The 27,550-nt window shown below is 36.4% G+C and overlaps 5 protein-coding genes and 1 long non-coding RNA gene across 18 annotated transcripts; 4 read left to right on the top strand and 2 right to left on the bottom strand.

Moving 5' to 3' along the window:
* Positions 1-28: 28 nt before the first annotated feature.
* LOC140783273 (MLO-like protein 9) lies at positions 29-6,743 on the bottom strand. 2 transcript variants are annotated; one of them, XM_073130092.1, is made up of 15 exons: positions 6,480-6,743; positions 5,438-5,495; positions 5,012-5,238; positions 4,620-4,736; positions 4,488-4,548; positions 4,215-4,303; positions 3,346-3,420; positions 3,175-3,263; positions 2,825-2,874; positions 2,687-2,727; positions 2,437-2,610; positions 2,055-2,090; positions 1,876-1,943; positions 1,400-1,460; positions 29-604 (listed from the first exon to the last, which is right to left on the bottom strand). In XM_073130092.1, exons 1-15 carry the CDS (start codon positions 6,606-6,608, stop codon positions 206-208), a joined length of 1,674 nt encoding a protein of 557 aa, XP_072986193.1. In that variant the 5' UTR covers positions 6,609-6,743; the 3' UTR covers positions 29-205. The 2 variants fall into 2 exon arrangements, with proteins under 2 accessions (XP_072986193.1, XP_072986192.1); XM_073130091.1 differs by lacking the exon at positions 2,825-2,874 and having other exon boundaries at positions 2,687-2,798.
* A 1,558-nt stretch (positions 6,744-8,301) lies between these two features.
* Positions 8,302-12,904, bottom strand: LOC140785348 (protein S-acyltransferase 21-like). The gene is made up of 10 exons (XM_073133216.1): positions 12,547-12,904; positions 11,952-12,065; positions 11,744-11,852; positions 11,450-11,649; positions 10,739-10,807; positions 10,590-10,661; positions 10,352-10,480; positions 9,781-9,861; positions 9,489-9,683; positions 8,302-9,398 (listed from the first exon to the last, which is right to left on the bottom strand). Exons 1-10 carry the CDS (start codon positions 12,589-12,591, stop codon positions 8,532-8,534), a joined length of 1,881 nt encoding a protein of 626 aa, XP_072989317.1. The 5' UTR covers positions 12,592-12,904; the 3' UTR covers positions 8,302-8,531.
* Positions 12,905-13,901: 997 nt separating this feature from the next.
* On the top strand, positions 13,902-17,144 carry LOC140784985 (uncharacterized). 4 transcript variants are annotated; one of them, XM_073132659.1, is made up of 5 exons: positions 13,902-14,205; positions 14,931-15,063; positions 15,709-15,805; positions 16,131-16,217; positions 16,749-17,144. In XM_073132659.1, exons 1-5 carry the CDS (start codon positions 14,145-14,147, stop codon positions 16,881-16,883), a joined length of 513 nt encoding a protein of 170 aa, XP_072988760.1. In that variant the 5' UTR covers positions 13,902-14,144; the 3' UTR covers positions 16,884-17,144. The 4 variants fall into 4 exon arrangements, with proteins under 4 accessions (XP_072988760.1, XP_072988761.1, XP_072988762.1 ...); XM_073132660.1 differs by having other exon boundaries at positions 13,961-14,205; positions 15,706-15,805; positions 16,752-17,144; XM_073132661.1 differs by having other exon boundaries at positions 13,970-14,205; positions 16,752-17,144.
* A 697-nt stretch (positions 17,145-17,841) lies between these two features.
* On the top strand, positions 17,842-18,246 carry LOC140784986 (uncharacterized). The gene is made up of 3 exons (XR_012108356.1): positions 17,842-17,853; positions 17,998-18,115; positions 18,203-18,246. It is a non-coding gene; the product is annotated as an uncharacterized lncRNA (long non-coding RNA).
* Positions 18,247-20,331: 2,085 nt separating this feature from the next.
* On the top strand, positions 20,332-22,857 carry LOC140784472 (protein PIN-LIKES 7-like). Of its 2 annotated transcripts, none has more exons than XM_073131898.1 (10): positions 20,332-20,584; positions 20,687-20,766; positions 20,844-20,968; positions 21,046-21,167; positions 21,250-21,447; positions 21,641-21,772; positions 21,852-21,952; positions 22,052-22,104; positions 22,173-22,358; positions 22,445-22,857. In XM_073131898.1, exons 1-10 carry the CDS (start codon positions 20,450-20,452, stop codon positions 22,567-22,569), a joined length of 1,257 nt encoding a protein of 418 aa, XP_072987999.1. In that variant the 5' UTR covers positions 20,332-20,449; the 3' UTR covers positions 22,570-22,857. The 2 variants fall into 2 exon arrangements, with proteins under 2 accessions (XP_072987999.1, XP_072988000.1); XM_073131899.1 differs by having other exon boundaries at positions 21,046-21,122.
* A 590-nt stretch (positions 22,858-23,447) lies between these two features.
* On the top strand, positions 23,448-27,250 carry LOC140784475 (uncharacterized). Of its 8 annotated transcripts, none has more exons than XM_073131905.1 (9): positions 23,448-23,715; positions 23,886-24,493; positions 24,586-24,669; positions 24,769-25,137; positions 25,225-25,317; positions 25,854-25,943; positions 26,020-26,147; positions 26,356-26,479; positions 27,004-27,250. In XM_073131905.1, the coding sequence occupies exons 2-5, from the start codon at positions 23,890-23,892 to the stop codon at positions 25,263-25,265; spliced, it is 1,098 nt and encodes a 365-aa protein (XP_072988006.1). In that variant the 5' UTR covers positions 23,448-23,715; positions 23,886-23,889; the 3' UTR covers positions 25,266-25,317; positions 25,854-25,943; positions 26,020-26,147; positions 26,356-26,479; positions 27,004-27,250. The 8 variants fall into 8 exon arrangements, with proteins under 8 accessions (XP_072988006.1, XP_072988008.1, XP_072988011.1 ...); XM_073131907.1 differs by having other exon boundaries at positions 26,366-26,479; XM_073131910.1 differs by having other exon boundaries at positions 26,023-26,147.
* Positions 27,251-27,550: the final 300 nt, after the last annotated feature.

Genomic DNA, 27,550 nt, shown 5'->3' on the forward strand with positions numbered 1-27,550 from the left:
CAATTGAAAATTACCTGCTACTCGAGAATAAACCACTAAAGTCCTTTCACCATTAGAAAGGAGAGGAATGAAGTATTAGAGCATGAGTGATGATCCTTGATAACAAGTATCACTAAACACGCATTGATTTAAAGACATTTACATTCCTATTTTGTGCACCAACAAGTCAAAGCTTGAGCTATTTTACATGTATCCTGTCACGACATCATGATTGGCTCTCAGTTTGAGAAGGTTTTGAAAATGAGAAGTTATTTGGATCAATGCGATTTTCTTCTACGTCTAACCGATGTTCTGTTTGTGCAATGGCCATGCTGTTCGGTGCAGTTGTCGATGATAATGGGGTCTCCATTTCAGTATCTGAATTCTCCACATCAGAGAAGGATCTCGTAGGAGTTGACGTTGCACCTGTGTGTCCAATAGTTTTGTAGCGATAGAGTTGGTGAAGAGGGGATGCATTTGGGCTTGCTCCAGGGCTTGTACCTGGGGTCCTTGATGAATGATGTGAAGATCCTTCGCGACGTTTTTTCTTCACAGATTCGTGCCATTTCTTGAGAGCCTTGGTTGTATGATAATCGAATATGGACTTCTTCAAATGTGTTCCCATCTGAAGAAGAAACCCTTGTGTCATTAGTCAGAAAAACAATAATTATACATAACAACACAATTAATTTACAGAGGTAAAATGAAAGCACAATATCTATCATATTTACAGTATAGAGTAACACTAGGAAGCCTCATGAAATTAAATCACACGATATGTTCTGAGGGGCCAACACATTCCCTTATTTCAGACATCTAATACATCTTGTGATTTGGTGTCCTGCAACAGAGATGACTGATCAATGTGGTCATATATTTACTGAGAGATTCTTAGGTGGTTGTATGCCATACTTGATATCAAAAGGGAGAGAGATTTTCTGATGGTTTACTATTATGAATTTCTTATGGTGTAAGTAGATGCAACTCACCATCTTAGACGGTTTGCTTGATTAACATGTTAAATTAAATTAGCTAAAGGAAGTCGTAACGGAAAGCTAATGTTCCGGTTTAGATCCTCAGGAGGGAGCTTCAACACCTGAAGCCCAACATCTCAGGTTTGAGTTTGGTTTCCATCCGAGAAGTAGTTCTGCTTCAAATCTCACACAGATCCAACCAAAATCTGACTGATTTCTGCCACAAGCATATTTTAGTATCTTTATAAGATGAATAAAACTATCAACTTATCATTAATTAGCATAACTAGTATGTTAAACATCCATATTCTCCAAATACTCAAACGATATTATCACTTTCTACAACTAATGCATGTTAAAATAGTTAACACAAATCTATTACTCTTCTTTAAGGTTAGATATATAGTTGCAAAGGACCTTCTTAAGCAATAAGAAACTATATTTACCTGAGATACAAGAGCATAAAGTGGAAGAGTGATGTAGCTGCATAAGATTTGGACCCCCACTCTAGAAATACAAACAAAACAATGCTGAGTAATTAAACCATAAAGTAACCTATAAAAACCCAGATCCATCAGCAAAAGAAGAAGCAAACAATTGGTTTCTCAATATTGTACCCCACATACAAAAGAAAAAAAAAAAAAAATTGAAGAATCATGTCATCCATTAAAGAAGCTTCTTTATCTGTTGTTTTGTGCCTTGCTTCTCACTTTCTGATGTTAGGGACTTAACTTTTGGAGTTCCGTTGAGGGTATCACTTCAATGGATTACACTAAGAGGTTGAGCTATCACAAGATTTGCCAAATTTTGAAGCATCATACTAGAGGATAATTTATTTTTATCATTTCTGATACTTGTAGTAGGAAAACGTAATTGCCTCGTAAATGTACTTGTCCAACAAGGAAAGATTATTGTAGCTTACCCAAGACACACTCTTATAATGATAAGATTAAAGTTCTCGTGGAAGCAAGACCTCAAGCCAAAATCATACTGTACAAGGGGAAAAAACAGAGGATCAGCTTAAATGCAGAAAAGGTAAAGATAGTTATTATATAAATAAAGGCAATAAAGGTGCTTGGAAACTGGAAGGAGAAACCTCACCCATATCCAAAAGAAATATATAAGTTGAAATGCATTCTGCATAAAAGGTTGGAAAATATTTGTTAGACTTGGACTTAAGGTTTATAACCAGATTAACAAAAACTCCATTCTGACCATACAGAAATAAGAGTATGTGATAACTTCAAAACAGGAGCATACAATAATTATAAACTCAAGGCTAAAGATGCTTATGCTAGTAGTGGAATGGTTAATTCTATAGTTTCCTTCTAGCAACAATATGTAGTGGAATGGTTAATTCAACACAAGACGTGAAAGAAGTAATAATAATGATATCTGCAGGGTGTCCAGATCAAAATCACATGCCAACGAGGTGATTTGGAGGATTTCATATTACGTAACCAACAGAAAAGATATTGCAAACCTGGAACAAAGTGAAATGGATGAGGAACAGAACTAACTGCGGACGTCCAAACCAAAAATGATGGTCACTAAGGTTAACCAGTGGAATGCCTTGAATCACTGAATGTTTCTCTTGTATATCAATAGCCATCTTTGTGATAATAGCCTGAAGCTTTGTTCCAACTACCAAGATTATCTGAACAATCAGAAGAAAATTCAGGATCGACAATAAGCCAAAGGTCATTGAATAACTCAACAAAGTTCTGACTTACAATTGGGGGAGCTAATGAAACCCAGAACAACCCTTGCCATCCTAAATAAGAAGAGCTTGTTAAATCTCCAAAATAAGGCTGCCAATACTTTAGAATTGTAGGTGCAGCTTCTCTACAAAATATAACAGAATAACTCACCATTAACGCCAAGAAGCAAATTGATCAGTGCACATGCCCATAAAAGAGGACTGGTCAAACAAGAGATAGAAAAAAGATTATAAGAATCATATAAAAGGCTAATCTTTATATCATATTATTATATTTCAGTAAATCTAAGTCTCTCAAGGTTTGACTCAGAAAGTTTATCTTTGATATATTAAGTTGTGCTTGTATATGTTTACAATGAGTCTCATTTCTTTTCTGCCAAGTAGTACGTTTGATAAGTGACAGTGGGATGGCAAATGGAGGTAATAGTAATAAGTAACTACCAAGTACCAACAACTGTAAAATTATTATTGACAAATACGTGAACTCACAAATTAAAGTACCTGATTCCAACAACAACTTTAAAATCATCCTCCAAGGATCTTTTTATGTACTTTTGGAAGTTAAACTTACTCCCTGGAGCTAAATGAACCTATACAGAAGTAAAGGTCACTAATAAATGCTTATTTGGCTATTGATATATATATATATCATTAGCCACTAGAGAAACCTACATTGATGAATCCGTGGCGCATTGTCAAGTAATCTGTCTTACGTACAGACCTGAAGAATTGCCGAAAGAAGCTTACCTACAATAAATGAGTTGAGAAATGAGAAGAAGTTAACATTATATGAGAACACGTAATATGATGCTCTTAATTGAACTAGTACTAAGTCAATAAAGCAAGTATGACATTAGCAGTTCCTGTAATTTCTTCGAAAGAAAATGAGATCCAAATGGAATGACAGACTCCTTTCGTGTGCATAGAAGTACATATTTATCAGTCAATACAAAATACTCAGTCAGATTAAGAGAAAATGTGCTTATTTTGATTATATTTTCATGAATTAATTATGACGCCCAAAAGCACATGCACACTCCTGGTAACCATGCTTGAGTCCATGAAGCAAAGATGACGGGACGATGCATCTTAAGTTAGGCATCTGACTATGCTGCATTTCAGTTTGTAAATATGCAAAATTGTCTAAAACTTGATACTGGAAATATGAAGTCAATATTATACTTGGAGGACAAATCCAATAAAAGGGATTTCCTTTTCTTTCTCTTTATGTGCATTGAACATTACATCACATGATCACATAGTGGAGTGGACCTTTTCTTCCAAAGAACTGTAGACAAATTCATCATATATGTGGTAAAAAATTGAGTCAAAATAGGTAGGTGTTGTATATTCAAAATTCAGGTAATGATTTCCACAATAGGAACAACTGTTGTGGTCTATGATAGAGGGATAGGGGTGTTCATCCATCCTGACCCCAACCTGGGTTGGAATGAACTGGGCTCTGCAAGGTGACTTCTGTACAGAAGATAGTCGATAACATGTTCTTTTATATAGACAAGTGAATTTGCAATTTTACTTACTATATAAAGCAAACTCGTGGCTCTGTTCCAAAAACTTGTGTGTTGTTTCACAAAAGATACGTCTTCCGCAAATCTAAATCGCGAAGGATCTGCAAATTTTGAGGATGTCTGGTTCAGATATGATAAAATAGTGTAATTAGATGCAGAGTGAAATAGTTGAATGAGGATCAAAAGCACATCAGGTGAGTACGAGATCTGCAGCTTACAAAAGATCTCGACTTCGATACTAGTTCTCAAAGTAGACAAGACACAGAAATTAGGAATTAGAAGTACCAGTTGAGAATTCGTAAACAGGGGATGAAGTCTCCTTTTCCCACTCCTTCCATTTACGAATCTGCATGGAAAAGATAGTTAACACTCAATTGCACCACTATTGTCAAATATTAATGTCAAATGTGTACCTACCTTTGCTCCTCCCAAGGCCATAGTGATAGCACTATATGCTACATGAAAGACGGCCAAGAAGAATATGAAAATGTGTAACTGATGTATTCCATTTAGCGAAATAAGTGGCACCTTCCCCTATTGATAGAAATGCAGAAATGAAGGTAAAGAAAACGTCCATAGTTACAATATGAAGATATGGAGGTTGAAACTAAACAAACTGAAAATAGACAGTCAGAAAAGAAGAAAATAACTACAAATAGTATCATAACAGTGATCTTTTTATGTCGAGAGATAAGTTCTCCTGTGAATATGAACTTATATCAAAAGATGCACAAAATGGTGCTTGCGGAGATATACAACTATAGGACAAGAAAACTGTTTGTCAAAAGCACAAGAGCAGATTTACTAACACTGTCACATGAAGAAACAGTTGTTTCTGAAGCCAAGATCCTATGCTTTGGATGTAAATTTATCACTCCATTCCATAAAAGTCTACGGCGATGATCTCCATTCTCGCTATCATCAGGGATTCTGCATGGCAGCATTGTCTCTGCAGCTTTCTCAGGTATGCATATTTTAACAATGAACCTCTGTCCAAAAGTCAGCAGTAAGGAAATAAACCCAAGAATCATCAACTCTGCAAAATCAACAAAAGAATAGAATTTCAGAAACAAAATACTCAGCTGAAGAAAGAAAAACATGACAAGAGTTAAAGAAAGTCATTGCAGTACCAAATTGTCTGTAACGAGTAATGAATACATTTAGAGTGACGACAATTATCCAAGTATTAGAGCACACATTCATGTAATGACAAGTAAAAACTTCATTTTCCATACCAGTCTGAATCTTCTCAAGAGCTTCAAACATAGCCTTCTTGCGCTTTTCAGTAAACCACTGAAATCGAAATTCATGTTAACTTTTGATACAAGCTTTTCAACCTACTAAGTATAATCTAAGAAGCAAAAGCAATTACTGGCCTCAGATTTATACTGAGAATAAATAGAAGCCAAAAGGAAAAGAATGACAGAGAGGCAATACTGAAGCAAATTTATAGTTTCTTCTTCTATGTTTTTAAAGAAAGAATGAGAAAAGCTGAAAGCTGAAAGGAATCTGAATCCATAAATATTAGACAATATCATATTCTATAAGAACAGAAAACAAAGAATTCCCAATCATCACAGGAACTAATAAATGAACTCAAGCATTAAGAACAAATTAACTATGATGATGACCAAATAATTACCATAAAAATAAATAAAGGATATAGTAACAACAAAATATAATTGAATGACATAAACACAAGAAAGAACTCTGAAAACATAGATATTGACTTTGAGAACTATGAAAATCAAGTAAAGCAAGAAGAAAAATTTCAACATGCATAGGAGGATACAGAACTTATTCTTTCAGCTACTTTTTCAAGTGATATCTCCAAGAAATTCCCTGATTTAGGTAAAACCCTTAGCGCAGAGAGAGAAATAGTTAGAACTACCCTTATCGTAAATAACCAGAAGAGTATTCGCACAAAAAGAATAGTGAGAAAAATTAAATAAAAAAGTAAGATCTAAACATTCAAACTTCTTCTTGTTCTGTTTTGGGGTATTAAATTTAGTACAGAAAAGTTAAAACCTACATACCAAAGTATGATCTTTCGAAGGATTATTCCTCCCAAAATATCATCTTTCAAGCACTTCAATAATCCAAGACCCAAAATTTCTTAATAGAACTATATTAAAAAGAAAAACAATACTCTACCCGAATAAAACCAACTCTTGATCCAAGAATTCCGTAAATATCTCAAGAAACAAATCTCGCAGAAGGCCAAGAAGAAACCCACGTCAAAGAGCCGAAAAGTATCATCTTGGTCAGTTGGGGTACCTCTCCAAGGTGATGAAGACCCTTCTCGAGCAAGATAGATACAATAATAATAACAGCACACACAACTGCGACGGCCCACGTCGGGGTTTGATCGAGCTGCCTCGAGTTACCATCTCCTCCACCCGCCATTGCTTGCTATGTAGGAAAAAGGAAAGATCACGGAAGCTTTAGAGGCTAATCCTCCTTATATAATTTCCCGGGGATCATAAAAGGAACTGCGACTACTTCGTTACAAGAAAAAAGAAACAACTTAGGATTGGGAAGAGAGACGAAAGAAAAAGAATAACATGAAAAGGTCTTCAGTTTAGACTTTGTAGCAGAGCTTCGGTGCTTTGGATTATAGTAACGGTTGAGGAAGGAGACCGCGCCTTTTATTAATGCGCAGAGTTGGAAATATAAAAACTTTTTCAGGGTTGTTTTTGAGATTTGCAAATAACCCCCTAATAAATTTCACTAACCCACGTGGTCCACAGTGACTCATCCACTGACATGATGCCACGTCCTCAAATTTGGAGACGAATACATAAATGCACACGTTGACCCACGTAAGAGAGAGCAAGTTTGGGAGTACAATCAAGTAGTATTCAAAATTTTAATTCAATTCCTCATGTTACTACCGCAAAAGAGAGTTTACTTTTTCGCACGTCTTTTTCAACTTTTTCAATGGTCGATCCCAGACAAAGTTGACAAGAGAGGCATTTTTTTTTTGTCATATTAAAAAGATTATAGATGACGAACGCCACACTGTTTGACTATATTACAAGTAAAGCGTTCTCTCTTTCTTTTTATTATTTATAAATAGAACATCTTATTTGCCAAAGTTATCGAAGTTTAAATTAACAAACGCTTGACTGAAGGTTCAAATGATTTTTTTTTATTTTTAAAAAAATATTTTTATCTCACTCTTGTAATATGCTCTTTGAGATTAAAGTATAGTAGTTTTTTTAGATGCGATTTTTGTGTTTTAGACGCTTAATTAAGTTAGCGGTTACTTTAAAAGTCAAGTTAAATTATATTTATCTATTAGTCTCAAGTTGGATTCCAATTCACTTCTCAAATTTGGGATGTGTTTGCCAATGATATCGTGCTTAAATTAGTCAAAGGGATTCATATTGTGTGAATATTTTTGAATTTAAAATACCAGAGGTGTAGGTACAATTGGGACACCATTAGATTTTCCCTTATCTTAATCATAAAATAAAAGAAAAACTTGATGGTGTGCTTACTTCAAAAGAGTGCAATATTTTTGTATACAGATTGAGTCATTTTCTGAAGAAAAAAAAAATGGATAGTTGGAAAAAATCCAGGTTCATGTTTCAATTTGGTTGGTTTCTCGTGTAATAAATCCTAAAGTGTTCTTGTTTGATGTGTTCTTGCTGACTTTATTCGTGGAATAAATCCAGGTCCACACTTTAATAGTCAATCTTTGTATGACGAGGATCCACGCTGCTGAAATTTTCACAGGGTGAGGATGATGAGATAGCTAGAAAAGTTACAAAAATTAAACAAAATAAAATTGTCCATATTATTGCAGAAGAGTATGATGACTGTAATGACTACAAAGCTAAATGTGCTAAATGTGAGTAATTACAAGTCAAATATAATGAGAAGAGATGCATAGAAAATATTTATGATTCTTAGACTCTAATAAAGTACTTGAGACATATCTCTATCTGGATCAGCTATTCAAAGGGAAAGAAAATATCTGAGCTGAACATATAAATATAAATCCACATCTAGCAGACATATAGAAGTCCAAAGAGAACATAATTTAGAGCACTAATTAATTTCTTCATTTGTTCTGGCCTATTGCCATTATGTCTTAACTTCAAAGAAGAAATCTTTATTGCCAATGCTGGTTCTTGTCAAGTATCAGTGAGCAGCAGAGTTCATGAGAAGTAGGTTGAATTACTGATGAAGGTATGAAACTATGGTTAAAGGACACTAATGAGTTTTGCTTCAAACATGGAAATATACATGAAATCTGCAAGTGGGAAATGTCAAAAATGCTCTACTAGGTTCCCCAACTGCTGGAAGGCACACACACTCTTTTCATGGAAACCTAGAGGACTGGTCTTTCTGAAGATCACTGGGAACAAACACAGGAAGTTGGTTAGCACCCCTTCCCCTCTCTGTCCTGCCTTGCCTTTGACTAGAAACACCTGCATCTCTAAAGCTCCTTGTCGACGATTCATTTATAAGAGGGCCGCCGAAGAATATCGACTGCCCTGTATACAACATTTCAGCATGCCCCATATGAGAAGATGATCCTGGAGTACAGTAAGAGGATACAAAACGACCAGCTTCCTGATCCCAGTAAACCGAGGATCTAGATCTTCCTTTAGCAATCATACTGCTTTTTCTTGTAATCCCATGTTCTGGATTGTTAGTAGCCACTCTTTCATTCCTGTCATTGGATTTTGCAGATAGTGGAGATCTATTTGGTGATGACTGGTAGATCGGATTAATATGCTTGCTATTTGACGGGTGTTGTTCCAAAGAGTTATTTATGTGAGGGCTACTAAAACTGTTTGGTGTTTGAGGGCAAGTATCAAGGTCTTCCCTGCTTGCTCTGCTAGGTGCATAAGAAGACTTCAGTGGTGAAGACCTGACAGTACCTGCTCGACTGTCTCTGTGAAGACTAATATCAGCACTTACAGCACTACTTCTGCTGCTAACATTTCCGCTTGAGTATCGATCAGTATCATATTGGATGCGGGAACTGATTGGTTTTAAAACAGATGAAGAGGCTCTGGCTTTTGCAGCAGCTCTCATAGCCTCATTTGAATCAAGCTTAGCAAGCTTCCAGGCACTGATTCGGACTGGTCGTTTAGGTGGTCTTTTCCCTCCGTGATTCATAGCATCAGGATCAACTGTTGATGGAACTCGGCCAGGTTCTAAATGTGGTATAACTTCATCCTGATATTGCATGAAGCATCATTTAGTGAGCCATAAGATAAACTTTGAGACCTAAAGAATAAAAGGTTTCATGCTCTGTAAGGAAATAACCTGCTGGTCCACAAAGATTCTTGGAGGAGTGCACCATGCACCTCGGTACTGCAAACTGAGGGAATTTCCGCTGATGGCAGTTGGTGCAGAACTCATTGGTGAAGATGGTAGACTTTGCGGATCTTCATTGACAGATGGCCCAGGTGGTTCACTCTGCGTTCTCATTGCCACTACGTATTCATATGTTGTAATACCCTGAAAAAGGGTATCATCCTCAATAATATCAAGTTGGCTCAGGATTCTTTTTGTAAAGCTGAAGGCTAAGAATGGAAGCAATGAGAAAAGATCAAACCTTTCGAATCAATATCATATGGAAAAAGAAAAGTTCCCCCAGAGGCACAGAAGCCAGCAGAGAAAGAGCTGTACATAGTGCCTAAATATTTAGGTAGAAAAAGAAAACATTGAGCAGTCAACATTTTTACAATTAGGGCCTCAAATAAGAGTGCTACATAACCACCAGATCACAAATATATAGAGATTCCCCATCTTTAATAAAACAGAATTTGAGTACAATTAAGACAATGGAAACTTTTGCCCAAGTCAATTTTACTCTCTCTCTCTCTCTCTCTCACTATTCAATGAGATCACCTTTTCTTAAATGCATTTTGCAGTCTTCTTTGCATACATGAGAACTAACTTCAATCAATTATAATGCAACTTATGACCTACGTGTGCTTTCTTTAACTTGTGCCATACACTCATTTCTTGTTCAACATTGTGATATAACACAGAATATCAACCGTGGGTTCTGAAATTAGCCAAGGTGCTATATTGTTCATTCAGAAATCTGACATGTTAACTTGACACCAGTTGCTGTAATAAACAGATCAGAGAAGATGAAAAAGTAGTACATAGCCACATACCACTATTGTAGCAAATGGAGCTTGGGAGAAACCATCTCCTAGCCTTTCAACTATCTGAACTTCAGTTGCCTTTTTATCAGTGAAGCATCGAACAAGAACAGCAATACCGACCCCACATTCAACGGCAAGCTTAAATATGAAAATTGAAAAGAATGAATTCAATAAAAAAAAGGAAATCTCATAAATGCAGACTACAAACAGATATAAGAGCCAACTCTCTTCACCTTTTGCTACTTACCCAAGCAAGGCTCACACCCATAAGGCACAAAAAGGTGATATAGTTCTTTCTTCCAACACAATTGTTTAACCACTGCAGGACAAGACAAGCATTCTAAGGAATCCCACCACACATGAAAGAAAGTGAACCTAGATGACTAGATGACATACCCGGCAGTGATGATCAAATCCATCTACACATTTGTCACAACTTCTACAGTGTTTGCTAGATGTGTGCACCTAGCAAAGAGGTCACAACTGTTAGATGGCAAAAATGTCATAGCCAATCACTCATGAAACTGAAATAGTCTCATTAACAGAAAATTGTGAATTTGGAGTCAAAATAAGTCAGCACTCATCTAATAAATATTCTCATTTTATATCATGCAGAATTAGTTAGACTAGTTCTCTTAACTAAAACAAGAAGCTACTATCTGTGAAAGGAAGTATCATACTAGCCTGTTGCCGCCACAAACATGTTATGCAATATCCTAACCTTGAATAATTAAGATGACAAAGCATCGTTACTTCTATTTCCATTATAAATGCATTTCATATTCTTTGCTGTCAGGTGTCAATAAAGTGGCTTTTAAATTTATTATTTTGCACAATCATTTCCTCAATTCATTCCCACCCAAGAAAAGTTCCATTGCAATATCTTTTAAAATTCTGTACAAAAGAATAAAATAGCAACTAGAGAAGAACACTCCAGAGACATTATAGCATGGAACAAGTGCGATAGAGATGTCAATAACCAATGATGATAGACATAAAAGTTGTGGCACCATGGTATAATGCTGACATCCAGCAAGAATAAATCAATTTACTAATGTAAGAAAGAATTATTTTATGCTAGGTTGAATAAGAATGAGGCTGAAGTACCTCAGCATTGCACAGTGTGCAAAACAGTGCCTCATCACCGCTATCTTGTTGCTGGCCAACATCCTCATCTGTGCGGCAATCTTCTTTAACAAAAATAGCACAACAGAAACAAGAAAAATCTGAGCAGGTTTTATGCTTCGGAATACTATCTTCAGTTCTCAACACTATCTTGCTGGGTTCCTCTAGAGATCCTCCATCCCCTTTACAGAAACAAGAAACAAGAAGTACATGAGAAGTTCATCTCTCATAGATGTGAAGATTGCAAGTAAAATGACTATGCTATTGGGAACATACTTTGTGATTTTTGAGCCAGAGCCAACGACTCATCAAAGCCAATCATGATTCCAGGATCAGCAGGATCTATGGCAGTGCATCGAACATAGAATATAAGTACAGACAGTGCCTGAAATAACAGTTAAAGATGTTAAGAGGCAGGATTAATCTTATCAACATAGGATGCTCCTTATCGCAGATATTGGTAACATGAAAGAAGAATACTTACCAAAAAACTATAAACACCTGCGGCGACGTACTCATATAAGTCCTTTCCAAGAAATGGCGCAAAAAAAGCATAGAATGCAATAGAAAGCAAGAAGAACACAGTTATAGCCACTACCTGTCAAAGAAGAAAAAAAGAACTTTTATAACTGAAATGAAATTACACAAAAGGAATGAGTCTTTATCTATGGTCCATGAATGCAACCAAGAAGTTTTCTTAAAGCAATTACTTGGTTTCTATAGAGATCCTATCCCATTTTTTGTTCAACAATTTATCTTTTACAATAGCAAATCACTTTATATTACAAGGGCGTATACCGCTTTATCCACTCATAAAGAACCTTACTTTTCTCATTGTATAACTTTTGGAATTCAAGTTCGAAAATATATAGAGATTAAAAGTTCTAAAATACATAGGGGGAGAAAAAAGAAGCGCATGAAGAACAAGTCAGGCCACATTACACGAACTTCTCACAACATCCCAAAAGATCTCATTCAAGAGATCAAACAGAGTCAACAACAAAGAATTCCAGGGAATTTAAAGAGGAAACAAAAAAAAAATTAAAAAAAAAAGAAGAAGAAGAGAGATTCCTTTAAACCTGGAAAGTATGGGCTGGAAGCTGCCACCCGTGACGCCTCGCCATTTCCACCAAATTCAGATCGGCAAAATACCAACAGCATTACATGCCAAAATCGATGGCTTACATCGACCCAAATGCCACAAAATCCACTGCTGCTATGCTTCAACCGAACACTGGTAGTGAAAACTAGCAGGGCTTTCCTTCTAAACTCCCTTGGTTTCGATCTTTACTCCTAAACCTCTCGATTTGACTTCGCCGCCCGAGGAGTTTGGGGGGGGCAGTTTGTTTGAACGTATCGTCCACGGCGTAGGCCGCGGAATTTGGAAGGAAGGTGAAGGGTTTTTCTCTACGCATTTACCGAGGAGTTTCCCCTCCCGTTTCCGAAGTGATAGCTCATACCTCTATTGCCGGCTGTCATTTTACTATTTACTCCTCGTTTAATCGTTTATTTACAGAAAACGCCTTGGAATTTTTAAGTCCTTTCTTTTGGCTCTCCTCTAAATCAATATCTTTTTCCCCCAAATTTTGAGCTAGAATCTGGATCATTTTCTTCATTGATTTTAAATCCAAGGTAGATCATGACAATGATAGCTTGATGCAAATATATGTCTTTAATCATCCTATCCACCATATCTCATCAATGAGAACCAAATCCAAAGAGAGGAGTAGGTGACCCTCCAAGCAACAATTATTCAAATAGGATGCTCCTAATTATCTATACTACTTTATTCCCAATTGGCAATTGCCTTGACTCTTTCTCACTGATAAAAATTGGATATTATAGTGTCATTCCAATCTCTTCCATGTGTCAATTGATAGAAATCACGCTCAGATCAACATTAATTTACATTTTGCTCTATTATTATTTGGATTGATCCTAATTTTTCAGGCAAGATTCCAATCCGTGCACCACCTCCTTAGTTAAACAAAGGGGTGGTTATGACAATCACCGCCAACTTCCATGAATCTAGCGGCCATTTGCAAATAAATAAATAAAAAGTGGTGTTTTTTTTAGCATATCTGCTCTTCTAAAATCTCTTATTTGCATCTACTTCTAGTTCTAGATATATTAGTCTACAGGGAAAATTATATTTTACCCCATTATTCTTTTCAGTTGGACCTCTGTTTCTACAGATTATTATCTAAAAAAATACCTTGTGTAATATTCAAGTATTCAACACATTGCAAAAGTATCAAATAAATGTGGAGTGATCACAGTTTGTTTAACTCAAGACTATAAATATAAGGGTTTGATTTGGAATTGCCAAAAACTCAGGGTTCGAGTCATAAATAATTTAAGAAAAGGGGTTAATAGAAAGTTTCTTTTAGTCTATAATAAATACCGAGAGAAAGCAATGGGGGCCAACCATTTTGCCATAATTTCGGCCTTATTTTCAATTCCTTTGGGCTAAATTTGGGCCCAGAATTGCCTATCGATCTCATCGGTGGCTCCGATCAAAACAAAAACAGGAGATCGCCACGTAGAGTTTGAGGCGATATTTCCGAGGAGCTTTTCTTCCCTTTTCCTTGATATTTTTCCGTTTCTCTTCCGATTGGTAGTTTTTTTTCAATTATTTGTTTCTTGAGAGACGGAGGGAGGGAGGTAAAAGACCGCCATGGCCGCTCTCGCCAACTCGCGCATCGCCGCCGGAGATTTGCGGCTCCCATCTTCTCCTCGTAGGTCCTCCTCCTTTCCAGCTCGGATCTATTGAATCCGTATCCATGGATATCCCTAGGCTGATTAGTGCGTTTATAAATGAATTAGGTTAAATTTTTGGAAGATTTGTAGAGTTTTTGTTTGATTTATGGTGGAACTTGATTCTCTCTTCCAGCTACCAACTTGGATTGTATTAGCTGTGTCGTCCTGATCTTCTCACTGTAGATTTACCGTTTACTTTTATATACGTGGTTCTGAGATAAATAGTTAGTGATGAGATATCTCAATCTTTGGTAAGGACTTTTATATATGTTGTAGTTGTATCACCCTATTCTATGGACGAAGTTGTTCTTGAAATGAGATTGATCTTGAGGAGGTGAAAATGCCATGGTATACGTAGAAAACTTCATTATAACCATCGAGTGATAGTGATGCTGACTGGATGGTGCATTATAGTTTTATTAGTTGTTACCAAGATACTAATTAATTTTGATCATCTACATTTTTCCCAAACTACTACTTTCCATGATATTCTGGAGCAAAGAAGCTTTTACTTCTTTTTCCCCCTTTTTAAGGTACCAGAATAAGATATGCAACATAGAATACAGTCATTTGATCGTTTGAAGTGCATGTATCACTAATTTTATATACATTGGGAGACATCAAACCATGTTGTAGTTAATCTTATTGACATCCTTTTGGGTTGATAACATCTATCCTCACCCACGTTGTTTTGTTTCTGAAGGTGGAGCGGTAAAGCCATTGAGGAAACATCTTTCAATCGTAAGCCCTTCAAACTTTTCGTTCATTCCCATCCGCCAGTTGAAAACCAAATCAGCAACTTCCAGGAGATCAAGAGTTGTTCATGCTGGCCTTAGGTACTGTAATTTGTTGACCTAGAGGCCATTAGATGATTATTCTACTGGAATAGCTGGTAATAAAAAAATTGTAGGTCTTGTACTTTGTTTCTGTTTATTTACCTTTCTGTCATCAATAATTTCCTAAGTCTTACTGAAGACTTAAAGATGTCTAATTTGTTTGTGACTAATGTTTACAAATGTTTGCACACTAAACAGACTATAATGTGTATCATGTGAAATCTTATAAGTTCTTTATTTAAAAAACTTCACTTTTATTTGCTTAAATTTCTTTTTCAAAAGGCATAGTTCCAAGAAAGGCTTCAAAAACACTGTAGCACTTTTTATTCTTTCAATTTCTGTCTCAGACTCTCGAGTAAGTGAGATCAAGATAAATTTGAAAGGGCTTTGATTTCAGATGCAAGTGTCCAAGAGAAGAGGTATACTGGAAAAGAACTTACCTGGATGTAGTTAAAGGGAAATTACAATGAATGGCTGGAAATGGCTCTAAGTAGAGCTAAATGAGCATAGGATGATTCATGACATTAACATCAGAGAGTTTCAAGTTTCAAATTTGAATTTCCTTACCTATTGTTCTTCATTTGAAAGTCACTCACAGAATGGAAGTTTGATCTGATAAAGATTTCTTTATAAAATTTGAAGCAGGGAAGGCGGAAGACCAAGTAGTGCAAGTATCTTTGTTGGGGGCTTTGTTCTTGGAGGCATTATAGTGGGAACTCTTGGTTGTGTCTATGCACCTCAGGTTTTGTTTCTTGAGTTATCTATACTTTTTCATTCAAGTTAAGCAATTTGAAGTTCATTTGATGAACCCAAACTTTTCAGTTTCGGAACTTTGAAACTCCTAATCTGGTCAGCATTCTTCAGCTGAGAAGCATGCGTAGCCATTTTTTATTCTTCAAACACATTGCTACCTTATAAGTGCTGGTTGTTGATATAGTTTGTGATAATGAAGAAGGATATGCAAGTGTACTTTGTTTTAGTAATACCGATTTTGTTAGTTCTATATGATGAAAAGTATGATTTCATCCTGACCTCATTGAACTAGATGGTCAAATATTTCACTTCAGATAAGCAAAACGCTGGCTGGTGCTGACAGGAAAGATTTGATGAGGAAGTTGCCAAAATTCATATATGATGAGGAAAAGGCATTGGAGGTGAGTTGATCTTCAATATATGTCCTATCAACTTTAGGCTCACCCTTTAGGGATGAATCTGACCTATAATTCTCCTTTACAAATGCATTATTTTCTATTTCCACTGCCGCCTTCTCATGTTTAATGGGTGACTGGGTGTGATGGGAAAAGGTATATGTCACTAGTTACTCCGTTTATTACTTATTGGCAAATAATTTGCTGATTAAAAATGCCTTTTCTAAACGAAGGATAATGTTGAAAGCTCATCAGGCAGTTCAATGTTTGACATTCATCTCTCGATTGATGGTTAACTTTTGCTTTATAGGTTAAAGTCGATGTTCAACTTGTGAAAGATGTATAAATTTTAATCTCTATAAGCAGACTTCATTTTTTTTTAAATTATTTGTCATGAAGGATATCTGATCTAAACACCTTTATCTTGTTAATGCAAGTTTCTCCTCTTCTTGAATCTTTAAGGCATGTATAATTATATAATCTAAGCTGATCTGCTTCAAGCTACGCTGCTAATTAAGTGGCTACTGACTGTTACAGAAGACAAGGAAGATATTGACGGAGAAGATTGCGCAACTGAATTCAGCCATTGATGGTGTTTCCTCTCAGCTCCGAGAAGACGATGAACCAAATGGAGCTGCTGTAGAATCTGATGAAATTGAAGCTGCAATGTAGAATTTGCCTGCATGACTCGGATATGCTGTCCGGATGGAACTTGATCTTTTCTTTTGCCAATGTCAGAGAAAATCTATTTGGATCTTAGTCCTCATCTTGTTTGTATATGGGGCAAATTATGATCATCAAGATATTTGAGTAGTTAGTTGTTGCATTCTCTATCCTGTTACAATTTGGACATCTAACTGTCGTTATGCTGTCGATTAAAATATACGATAGACCATACACTGCAAGGAAATAGAAACATCTTGGAATGGTAAATATAGAGGTAAACAAGTATATCTCTATACAGGTTGAGTTGGGAATGTAGTGTGATATGTGAAATTTGATCATTTGTACGTTGCTTATCCTACGAAGGATGAATATAACGCAAATGCATACGTCGTCAAGTAACGAGATAATGATATTTTTATTAAAATGGTTTTATTTAACCATATATTTGTTTGTATCAGTAATAATTTATCGTGTTGTACTAGTGTTTTCGGTGTATAAAAAAAAAAAAAAAACCTGCCGTGCGTCTCACTCCATTCAATTTCTTTAAAGGGCTTCTCATTAAACTTATTCTTTTGTCTGTCTATCCTACTCCAGGTTATTTACTCATTCTGGGTGCTAGTCCCTTTGAAGAAACCAGCAGTTGCAAGTCCCATGGAATCTCGTATGTCTCCGTTATGTATGGCAGTAAAATTACATCGGCTTCTCTTGAAATTAATGTTATAGCAATCTTTCTCTTATTCATACAGCTCGGGTATATCTTCATATGGACAGATACGTATTATCGTATGAAGAAACTGCTATTATACATGAGAAACTTCACAATGACAATGGTTTATCGACCCGTTCAGAGTCAAGCGAGGAGACTTGCATTCACACTAGAAGAAACGAATAATGGCATAATGTCATAATGATCGTGAGGCTTTGCTTCTGCCTGTCGACTGAATCTATTGATGGGAATGCAGGACGACTATTGCAAGTATTAATTCTCATTGATATGAAAAGGAACAAGCTAATTTTTAGGTGTAGACAACTGCAAGATAACTACTGGTACTTGTAATCTAGTAGTAGAACAATTCCACTTAATGAGATCTAAAGTACTTGTAATCTACTGGCAAAGCAGATCGTTTCCGGGTCATCTGCAAAAAAAAATCGCAGAAGCTATGTGTTCAACTATTGGAAGAATTCGGAAAATGACGACAGTGTACACCTTCTAAGTCTGATCGAGAGCTACAGTGATAGTTACAAGTCTCCCAGTTATCTTCTGCATATTTACTTTATCTTTTGAGCAGTGCTTCAAGCGTTTACTTAATCTTTATTTGCCACAGCTTCAGAGAGCCCACCATCGATGGAGTAGATGAACCTCCAGTACCAAGTTCGCCTAGTGGCTGCCAAAAGAAAGTACAACCCGACAACGAGAAATCGACAACAACCTACCGAGTTTGGGATTGAAATTTAAAGGTGGTTTATGCCAAGTAACAATTGACACAGAAATTTGCAAGTCTTTATAATGTAGAACAATTCCGCTGATCAAACTTGGCTTTCTGCCACCATCTCCTCTCTATCATTTTTGTGCTACCGATACAATTTGCTCTCCCGCCACTGGTATTCAATTCTATTCCTGCTACGAATTTTCAAATGATATTTCTCGATCCGTTGCTACTATGCAGTATGCAGTTACTATGTCAATATAAGTATTACGAATGCAACGCAGGTAAATTATCTCTACTGTTTTAATGTAGGAGAAGAGTGCTCTGTCATCTTCCTCTGGACCTACTTGGTTTACAGCTTCATATGAAACTTATTCTTCTGCCAGTCAAATCGGTCATGAACTCAATGTGCTTCTCTCATTTCTATAATCGATTTGAAACTTGAGCTAAATTTTGCAGAAAAAAGAATCTACCGTTCTTTATCTTATGGTGCATCCCAGAACTGGAGGAATTATTCTCCTATGCTTTCCTTTTCTTCAACTTAAACTTTTCCTTTTGGATTCCTTTGTTCCCAGAAGAAAGATAATTATGTGATATATACGTCAGAAGTTGGCTGCTAAGATCTGCAGATTTAACCACTTTGTTTAAAGAAATTCTTATGATATCATAAAGTGCTTGCATGGTACCTGCATGCATTAACATTCCACTAATTACTACATAATCTCCTATAAACATCTCAAGAGTGGTTGAGCCCCCATGTATGTAACTTGTCTGCTTGTATTAATTAACTACCCATGACCAACCAAATCCACTAACACAAAGCGAGAACCTCTTTTTGCATAATGATCTCTCTTAAGAATGAAGATAAAGCACTTTCTTGCAAATATGTCAAGAAATAAGATCAAAATGTAGGTGGTTATGAGCCAAAAAAAATAAATAAATAAGGCAACATTTTTTCTTTTCTTTTCATTTCACTAATTTTGAAACATAGTCGTGCAAAGATTGGAAAGATCCATTGACTAAAGACGAGGAATCAAACAAGAGAGAAAGAAAACAGAAAGTAATCAATACAATAATAACAGAAAAGGACTTAATACCCACAGATTTCGTACTACTCCATTGCATCTGCTGCTTTCTATGCACGGTGTAATCTTTAGATACTCGATTTATTCCTACTGCACTAAAGATTGCAGGAGATACTTATGACGGAGTGGATCGCACTCCTTAGATTGAGACAAGAATATGAAACAGTTTATCCAAGTGCGATACGCGGTGGCAAGTTGCTGTATGGATAACTATCAAGTTTAAGCTTTAAACACACTTAAAATTATTATTAGAACTCGATGCCGGAGCTAGCAGAATTGGTCCTACCCAATTGCTTTTGTTTACTTTTTTTTTTCCTTCTCCCTTTTCTGTCTTTCTCTCTCTCTCTCTCTCTTCTGGGATTAATCATTCAAATGGATTATGGACCACTGCAGCAGACATGGGGCTCTTTTTGGTCAGAAGAGTTTATTAATTTGTTTAAGGAAATTTACATTTAAGATCCCATCTTTTCAGCTATTTGTAGTTTACACCTTAATATTTATAAATTGAGACCTATCTTTTAACTAATATTTATAAGAAACACTAGCTCTGCTAAGTGAACTTAATCAAACTCTTAGATTAGACTAACCACACTATGAAAATTAACACAATACCCTCAGTTAACCTAAAATATCTTACCTAACAATAAAATGATACATTTTGAAATGGAGGAGAAAGAAGGCTAAAAGACAAGGACTAACTTTCAATTTTAAAATGAACAGATTATTTTTTTATCTTATGCTACCTGTTCAAGCCTTATTAGTATTAATCTAATTCATAGTATTTTCTAGGAATATTTTATGAAAATAGAAGGCTTAATTTTTAAATCTTAAAAATATAGTGGTGTAAGGAGCAAATATGTGAGAAGGCAGTTCTTTTTTTTCTTTTTTCTAAGTGGACTTGTTCTGGTTGTAAAAAGAATCTAAATACCAACTGACCCAGATGAGACTTACATAATTTAATTTTGCTGCAAGAAGTTATTATTAAGGATGGCCTTTTTATTTCTGAAGATATATATTTAGGAGCTTGACTGAGGAACTGAGCCTAGAAGAGGAGGAGGAGATGGATTTCTTCTCTCTTTTTGCTGTAGCATCAGCTCCAGTGCTGCAGATCCTGCTCTTAGGACTACTTGGCGCTTTTCTTGCATCTAAATACTGCAACATACTGTCAGCTGAAGCTAGGAAGTACATAAACAAGGTAAAAATTAGCATGATCTGCTCCAGATTCGTGTTGCCAATCTCCTCCATGAAAATGCTTGTATCTTTCTTTCAAGTTTTTAACTTTTGTTTGCACCTTCAGATTGTCTTTGTGGTCTTTGCTCCAGCTCTTGTATTTGCAAGCCTTGCAGAGACAGTTACTTTACAAGACATCATTTCTTGGTAAGCATCAAGCTTTCTTCTAATTCTCAAGTGATCGGAGGTTTTCAAAAATGACTACATATTCTCTAAATTGTAAGGTGGTTTATGCCCGTTAACATTGCGATTACGTTCTTTATCGGGGGCATTCTAGGGTGGATAGCAGTTAAGATCTTAAAACCTGAACACTACCTTGAAGGCATAATCATAGCTAGCTGCTCCGCAGGTAAGGCGATCATCGGAATCTCTTTTAAGAAATTTTGATGGTCGATAAAACTTTGATCAATTTCTAATTCTCTTCAGGTAATTTGGGCAATTTGCCCTTGATTGTTATCCCAGCTATCTGCAATGAGGATGGCAGTCCATTTGGGGAACCCAAAGTATGCAATTCTCATGGACTTTCTTATGTATCTTTCTCTATGGCAGTAAGACAATCCCTCTCTACTTGCATTAGAGTCTTGTGTCTCTCTAGATCTTTTTCTGTACATCCTTCTCTTGTTCATGCAGCTTGGTGGTATCTTCATATGGACACATGCATATCGTCTTGTAAGGAAATCAGCTCTTCTATATGGTGAGATCCACAATGGCAATGAACATTCTGAGGAAAGCGCGAAAGCTCATCGAGAAAGAGAAGAAGGCTGCAATTATCAGGAGGATTTACTTCTTTCTTCAACTAAACCTGTGGAAGATTTGGAACACCAAATAGTATGCGCAATCAAATCTTTTAGTCCTCTTCATATGAGATCTCAAATGCCATCTGAACTGTCTTGCCTTATAATTGATTCTCAGAATTGATTTCTTACAATTACACCAACCTTAGTTCAATATTCAAATAAGAAAGAGTAAGAGCTCTGAGATTGGATTGGATTAACTTGATACACATGTTTGAAGAATACAGGTTGTGCCATTTTTGTCGAAAAGAATTCTCAGAAGTAACGCATCACACTTTTGGGGAAGACTTAAAGGACTTCTAAAAGATGGTGTCCATCGGATAGCAGAAGAATTAATAACTCCACCTACAATCGCAGCGGTATTACTTATGAATGCAACATGTACTAGTAGATTTACACGAGCAGTGTCATACGAAAACTGCCTTTGCTATGTTTCAGGTACTTGGCTTTGTTTTCGGTGCAACTCCTTGGTTAAAATCACTTCTCATAGGAGATGCTGCCCCACTTAGGGTAATCAAAAGCACAATTACAATACTAGGGTAATAAGTTCCTCTATCTCATCTAGTTTAAATTGTTCCCAAGATACATTGCTGTAGTTCTGATACTGATTCTATAACTCTCTGCAAATATGGACGCAGAGGTGGAACGATACCTTGCGTTACTCTTATCCTAGGAGGCAATCTAACTCGAGGTACAGCTCCTTTTTATTATAATTCATTAAGTTTCTCCCTGAACTATGCTTTGCATTTCCATGTCCAGGATTCCACAAGTCAGTGATAAAGCCTTCAGTGATTTCAGCAATCATCGCTGTGCGTTACGCAATCCTTCCACTCTTTGGCATTGCTGTAGTAAAATTAGCCAGTCAGCTTGGCTTTCTTCCACCATCTCCACTATATCATTTTGTGCTACTGATTCAATTCACTCTACCTCCAGCCATGAGTATAGGTATGGAAGTTTGCTGTCTTATTACTGTTACATTATGTTCTCTAGCTATTGGTTGAATGCCTAAAACAAGGAAAACATCAATGTAGGTACAATGGCTCAATTGTTTGATGTAGGTCAGGAAGAATGCTCTGTCATCTTCCTCTGGACCTACTTGATCGCCGCCATCGCCCTCGCATTTTGGTCGACAATCTTCATGTCGATCTTAGTCTGAACTTATTAGAAGTTCTAGCATTTGCTTGTAGGACTTCACTGTGCAAGATGTTCAGAGTTCAGATTGTAGAACTCAAAAAGAGCAAAGGCCTAGAAGTTAATTTTTCCTCTATCTTTGTTGCTCTCTTGTCCACAAAGATTTCTCCCTGTTAATGAGGGTATCAGATAGCAGAATATTTGTTTCAAAAGATCGAAAATTTTGAGCGGCAAAATCCTCTATGAAAGTAATGTAATGTTAAATCTTCCAGCAAGATGCAAGTGAATAAATGGTATCGTTTAGGTCCAAAAAGCAAAAGGAAATGACTATAATAGCATAAATATTTAGCATTGAATGTCCACGTTTGTTTATCGTGCTTTAATTATTTTGGCAGGAGAAAAACTAATGAAACTCCTCTAAATCATAGTAATTAATTACTCATATCCAGGCATATTGGTATTAGGAGGGTGACATGATTTCATAGAGGATTTGGTACCAAAATGAGAGAAAACTTAGACCTCTTAAACTGTTGCATATTTTTATATATACCCTCTAAATTTTTTATTTTTTTAAATATATATTACTCCTAAATTATTTAAAAATTTTGAATCGAAAAGGCTGATAAGATAGAATTGCTGCTTTACATTAACATTTATTGTTTTAAAAAATAAGGATATAAATGTTATAAATTTACTAATACGTGAGTCACATGATAATTTAATATAAAGAAGTCAAATTTAAGATATAATTTACGAGATCTAAGTTGAATTATTTATTATTTCAAAATTTTACGTGTAGTTATAGGATTTGTAGTTTTGGTGTGCGCTGTCTTGTGTCCGACTGCAATCATTAGCTGCAGGCTGTTCTGAGACTACTAGCAAATCCTCGAGTAGCGAGGTGATGCCGTGATGGTATTCGTTGCTCGGGGCCGGGGACTTCGTCTCCATCTCCGTTCGCGGCGGCGGCCACTTCTCTCCCCGAAACTCCAATCTCTCAGCTCTTTGGATTAGAAAACCCTAGGTTGGTCAACCTTAATCCTTTGCTTTCTAGCATTATGGATTCTCTCCTCCGATTTGTTCTCGATCCTTGATCAGGCGAGAGATGCAGCAAATCATGCATATGTGCATTACACCCGTTTGACGATTTGACTGACAGAAAAGAAGAGAAAAGGTGACTTCTTTAATACCCATTTAAATCTTCTGTGTCTTCTTCATGATTCTTTCTTCACTAATGTTTCGAATTGAATCACTAATTAGTAGTCATAAACAAGATCTAATTTTTGCGTTGGGGGCAATTACAAATCCCTCTCCTCACATACTGATATGCTAGAATATTAATAGTGTAATGGAGGATAACTCTTGCAAGGATCAACTCCAAGAAACTCAAACGCCCAGAGCATTGACTAGTGACCAGAGAGAGCAAAGGCGCCAGTATCAAAGAGAACGAAGAGCTCAGATGACAGCCGAACAACTGGTTGAGCGAAGAAAGCAGCAGAGGGAATACCATACGTATCGACGGCAATTCATGACGGAGGATGAGAGAGAAAGGCGACGGCAACGTGAAAGAGCAAGGAGAGCTTCAATGACAGATGAACAAAAAGAGCATCAAAGGCAGCACAGAAGAATGCGAGCAGCTAAAATGACAGAGGAGCAGTTGATAATGCAAAGGGAGAAGCGTCGACAACAAAGAAAACAACGGATACAGCAAAATCTCAATGACAATAGTGCTCATTTGGAGAAAATAATAGAGAAAAGAGAGCAGCGTAGGCAACTTGAGAGAAATAGATTAGCTCAAATGAACGAAGAACAACTAATTAGGCATCGAGAACGACGAAAACTGAGGGAGAGAGAACGCCGTCAGAGAAAAAGAGATAGGTCCCTTCAACAAAGAGCAGCACAGGATTTTCAAATCGAACCTCTGTTGGAGATAACCCAAGGAGGTTCTCAAGGTCTATTTTTCTTCTTCTATTTTATCTCTTTTATTTTATTTTTATTTTTTTGCATGTGCACTTACTTTTGGGTCACGCTAAATTTACTACAGATAAATATCTTACACATCCAGATGTTAGAGGGAGTGAAACAGCTAGCAAAATTGATCAACATATTGTGGCATTTCCAGCTGAAGGTATGTAAAATCTGGAGAGAATATATTTTCTTGTTCAATGAAGACATTGTAGTGATCCAGTCTAGTGATTGTCCACCATAATGATGGAAACACAACCAGATATGCATAAGGAGAAAAGCCAACGAGGGGAAGAACACCAAGAATGCAAGCATGAAAATGATGTTCATGTGGAAATTGAAGAAGGTGCACTTGACAGGGAACAAGAAAACCTATTATCTCAGAGTAAAGAACAAATGGGGGAGCAGAGAGAACAAGAGCAATGTGAAACTGCTGAGAAACAATTAATTAAGCGTAGAGAACAAAGAAGATATTCTGAGAGAAATCACTTGGCTCAGTTATCGGAAGAGCAATTAGCTGAGCGTAGGGAACGGCGTAAACAAAATGCAAGAGAACGCCGTCAACGAGAAAGAGAGAGACGACTTCAGCAAAACCAAGTGGAACAGCAACAGTCAGAGATGCCCCAAACAGGTTTAAGAAAGATTCCTTTGTGATCGGATTCTTAAGTTTTTTAATGGTACTGAGGTACATTTATTATTGTTTTTCGTGCATGTTAAGATAATATTAATCAGCATCATGTGCAAACAAATGGGAAATAAAGTGAGACTGCTGGTGAGAATGCTCAAATTAGAGATTTGGTCACACTTGAAGGTATGGCAAATCATTCTCCTATATGTTGGCTGTTCTAATGAAAAAGGTTAATATAGTTGACTTGTCCAGTAAATAACGAAAACATTTTAGTAGGACATGTTTGGCACTGTTTCTTTTTATTTTTCTCAGAATCACAATAATTGAAACTGAAATTACGATAAGTTTCACATAATGTCAGACAGATTTTGCACAGCATAAAACAAAAGCATCAGAAATTCGTACTCTTGATAGAAAGAAACAAAAGAAATGATCAAAGTAATGTCAAATACATCCTAAATGTTCAAACAAGTCTGTTGTAATTCTTGGTCTCTATATAAACCTAAATTATATGAGTTTTGATAAGATGAGGCAATGATCATACTTCTCACTATTCTAGTTCCAACCACTAGAAAATGAAGTTTTGTCTCACCAAATGATGTCAATACAAGACTACTAGTGTAGCATCACATAGTTATCATGCTCTGACTTGTCATTCAATTTTAATATTGTTGCATCTTTTGCTTATATGTATAGAACATGCAAATTGCCTATCGCAGGTTGCTTGTCTCTTGGGGAGGATCAGACGAATTGATTCTGAAGCATTTCTGTTGAGTATCCTAACACAAGGGCTTTGACAGAGAGTCAAGGTAAAGTGGTCTCTGATTTTCTTTTTCTCTCTTTTTCTCTTTTTCTTCTGCTGATGATTTTTCTTATTGTTTCAAGAAGTCAAATCGGTTGAAGAGTTCATTTTCATGTCAGATACCTTTGAAACAAACATTTTGAGATATATGTTCAGTCAAGCTTTTGCAAGGGCTCACTATGTGGGAATGAAATGCACTGAAGTCAACATGGTGGTTTGCCCTTCTCTTCCTTTTTTTGAGCAACTTGCTGCTAATGCAATTATTGTTCCATAATTTAGATTGTTGTCCTTCACTATTCTGTCAATCATGCCATAAAGATAATTGTTTTTGAGGATGCGATCCAGTTGAATATGCTTATGAAACTAGCAGGATATGATGTTCATTTGTTTTCTTTTTCTTTTTGGTGATCTCGTTCCAGTCTTTGTCAGATAGATCAAGTTCAACTGGCTAAGAAAACTTTACTGCTGAAACTTGCATTGAGTCTGTGACCCCAAGTTGGCCCATTTATCTCTCATGGAGCAAACCAATACTACATCTCAAAAGTAATGTCATCTGCAACACACAATATCCTCATTTAATTTTGTATTTAGTGTCCTTGGACGCTAGTTTTTCTTACTACGTTGTACAGTTCTGGGTGGTAGCATGTTAAACGTAATACTGCTGTCAGGAGACCTGCTGAAGATCTTATCTTAAATTTTACCCACACGTCTGCTCTGTAAGCTGGATCTTTTGCATGAGCTTATACTGAGTTCTCTGGCTGCCATTGAATGACCTTTGTAAAGACACCAAGATTTCTTCGGCAGCCTGTGCTCTATCTATAAAGAACCACCTAAGGCATTTGTTGTATCACAAATGATAGGTATGGTCTGGATTGTGGAGCACTTGTATCGATTATTTAGCTATATAAATTATCTTGGTAGAAAGTAGGAATAGTAGCTAGTTTTGCTAGAAACCTATACAAAGTACAAACCTTTTGATGAGATAGTGTCATACCTCATGCATCTTAAATTTGTCATTTGCTTTGGATGTCTTTTATGCTTATATTGCTCCTCTTCTTGGTGACCAGGTTTCGAGCAGTCAAAATAGGTGTTTTAATCTGATGGCAAAGTTGAATCGTTCTCATCCTTGCTCTGCGATTGGCTTTATCGGACAAATGCCCAACCAGCCATTGCTCTAGCTCGCGTTTTCTTGTGAGCATGAAGAAGATCATTTGGCCTTGTTAAAGCTTTTTCTCTTTGTTTATCCGAAGAAAAATACTGCACTTGGTTTGCATTCTAGTTTATATGTGGAACTTTGCTGCTGTGGCTTCTTTATATCTTCACTAGTATTCGAAAACAGCCTCTTCTTCTTCTTCTTCTTCTTCTTCTTCTTCTTGTTATTAAATGTGACCATTAACGAATAACTCGACAATAATAAACCTCATCTGTAGCCATAAATTAAAATATTACTAATAAGCCATTACTTTTATAACTAATCTCAGGCCAAAACAAACAAGCTACGTATCGCCACGAGCTATAAGAGGGGAAATCTCAATCGTCCAAAACTCCCTACAAGGCGCGAATCGAACGGGTGGGAATCGCCATCACCAGGCATATTTGGAGGACCCACAACTG

This window comes from Typha latifolia, chromosome 3 (assembly GCF_019914945.1).
Source record: "Typha latifolia isolate L0001 chromosome 3, TyphaL0001v2, whole genome shotgun sequence".
NCBI lineage: Eukaryota > Viridiplantae > Streptophyta > Magnoliopsida > Poales > Typhaceae > Typha > Typha latifolia.

Bases quoted from the DNA above. Each gene is read 5' to 3' on its own strand.
- LOC140783273 (XM_073130091.1), bottom strand. From the start codon at position 6,608: ATGGCGGGTGGAGGAGATGGTAACTCGAGGCAGCTCGATCAAACCCCG. The intron at 3,264-3,345 runs GTAGGTTTCTCT...ACTTCTGTATAG, and splicing joins TGCGCCACGGATTCATCAAT to GTTCATTTAGCTCCAGGGAG. The intron at 605-1,399 runs GTAAATATAGTT...TTTCTTCTTCAG, and splicing joins TTTATGCTCTTGTATCTCAG to ATGGGAACACATTTGAAGAA.
- LOC140785348 (XM_073133216.1), bottom strand. From the start codon at position 12,591: ATGGCGAGGCGTCACGGGTGGCAGCTTCCAGCCCATACTTTCCAG. The intron at 11,853-11,951 runs GTAAGTATTCTT...CTGTTATTTCAG, and splicing joins CAGGTGTTTATAGTTTTTTG to GCACTGTCTGTACTTATATT. The intron at 9,684-9,780 runs GTTTGATCTTTT...ACCCTTTTTCAG, and splicing joins ATATGATATTGATTCGAAAG to GGTATTACAACATATGAATA.
- LOC140784985 (XM_073132658.1), top strand. From the start codon at position 14,145: ATGGCCGCTCTCGCCAACTCGCGCATCGCCGCCGGAGATTTGCGGCTC. The intron at 15,806-16,130 runs GTTTTGTTTCTT...ATTTCACTTCAG, and splicing joins GTTGTGTCTATGCACCTCAG to ATAAGCAAAACGCTGGCTGG. The intron at 16,218-16,748 runs GTGAGTTGATCT...TGACTGTTACAG, and splicing joins ATGAGGAAAAGGCATTGGAG to AAGACAAGGAAGATATTGAC.
- LOC140784472 (XM_073131898.1), top strand. From the start codon at position 20,450: ATGGATTTCTTCTCTCTTTTTGCTGTAGCATCAGCTCCAGTGCTGCAG. The intron at 21,168-21,249 runs GTAAGACAATCC...TTGTTCATGCAG, and splicing joins ATGTATCTTTCTCTATGGCA to CTTGGTGGTATCTTCATATG. The intron at 21,448-21,640 runs GTATGCGCAATC...TGAAGAATACAG, and splicing joins AAGATTTGGAACACCAAATA to GTTGTGCCATTTTTGTCGAA.
- LOC140784475 (XM_073131905.1), top strand. From the start codon at position 23,890: ATGGAGGATAACTCTTGCAAGGATCAACTCCAAGAAACTCAAACGCCC. The intron at 24,494-24,585 runs GTCTATTTTTCT...AATTTACTACAG, and splicing joins AACCCAAGGAGGTTCTCAAG to ATAAATATCTTACACATCCA. The intron at 24,670-24,768 runs GTATGTAAAATC...AAACACAACCAG, and splicing joins TGTGGCATTTCCAGCTGAAG to ATATGCATAAGGAGAAAAGC.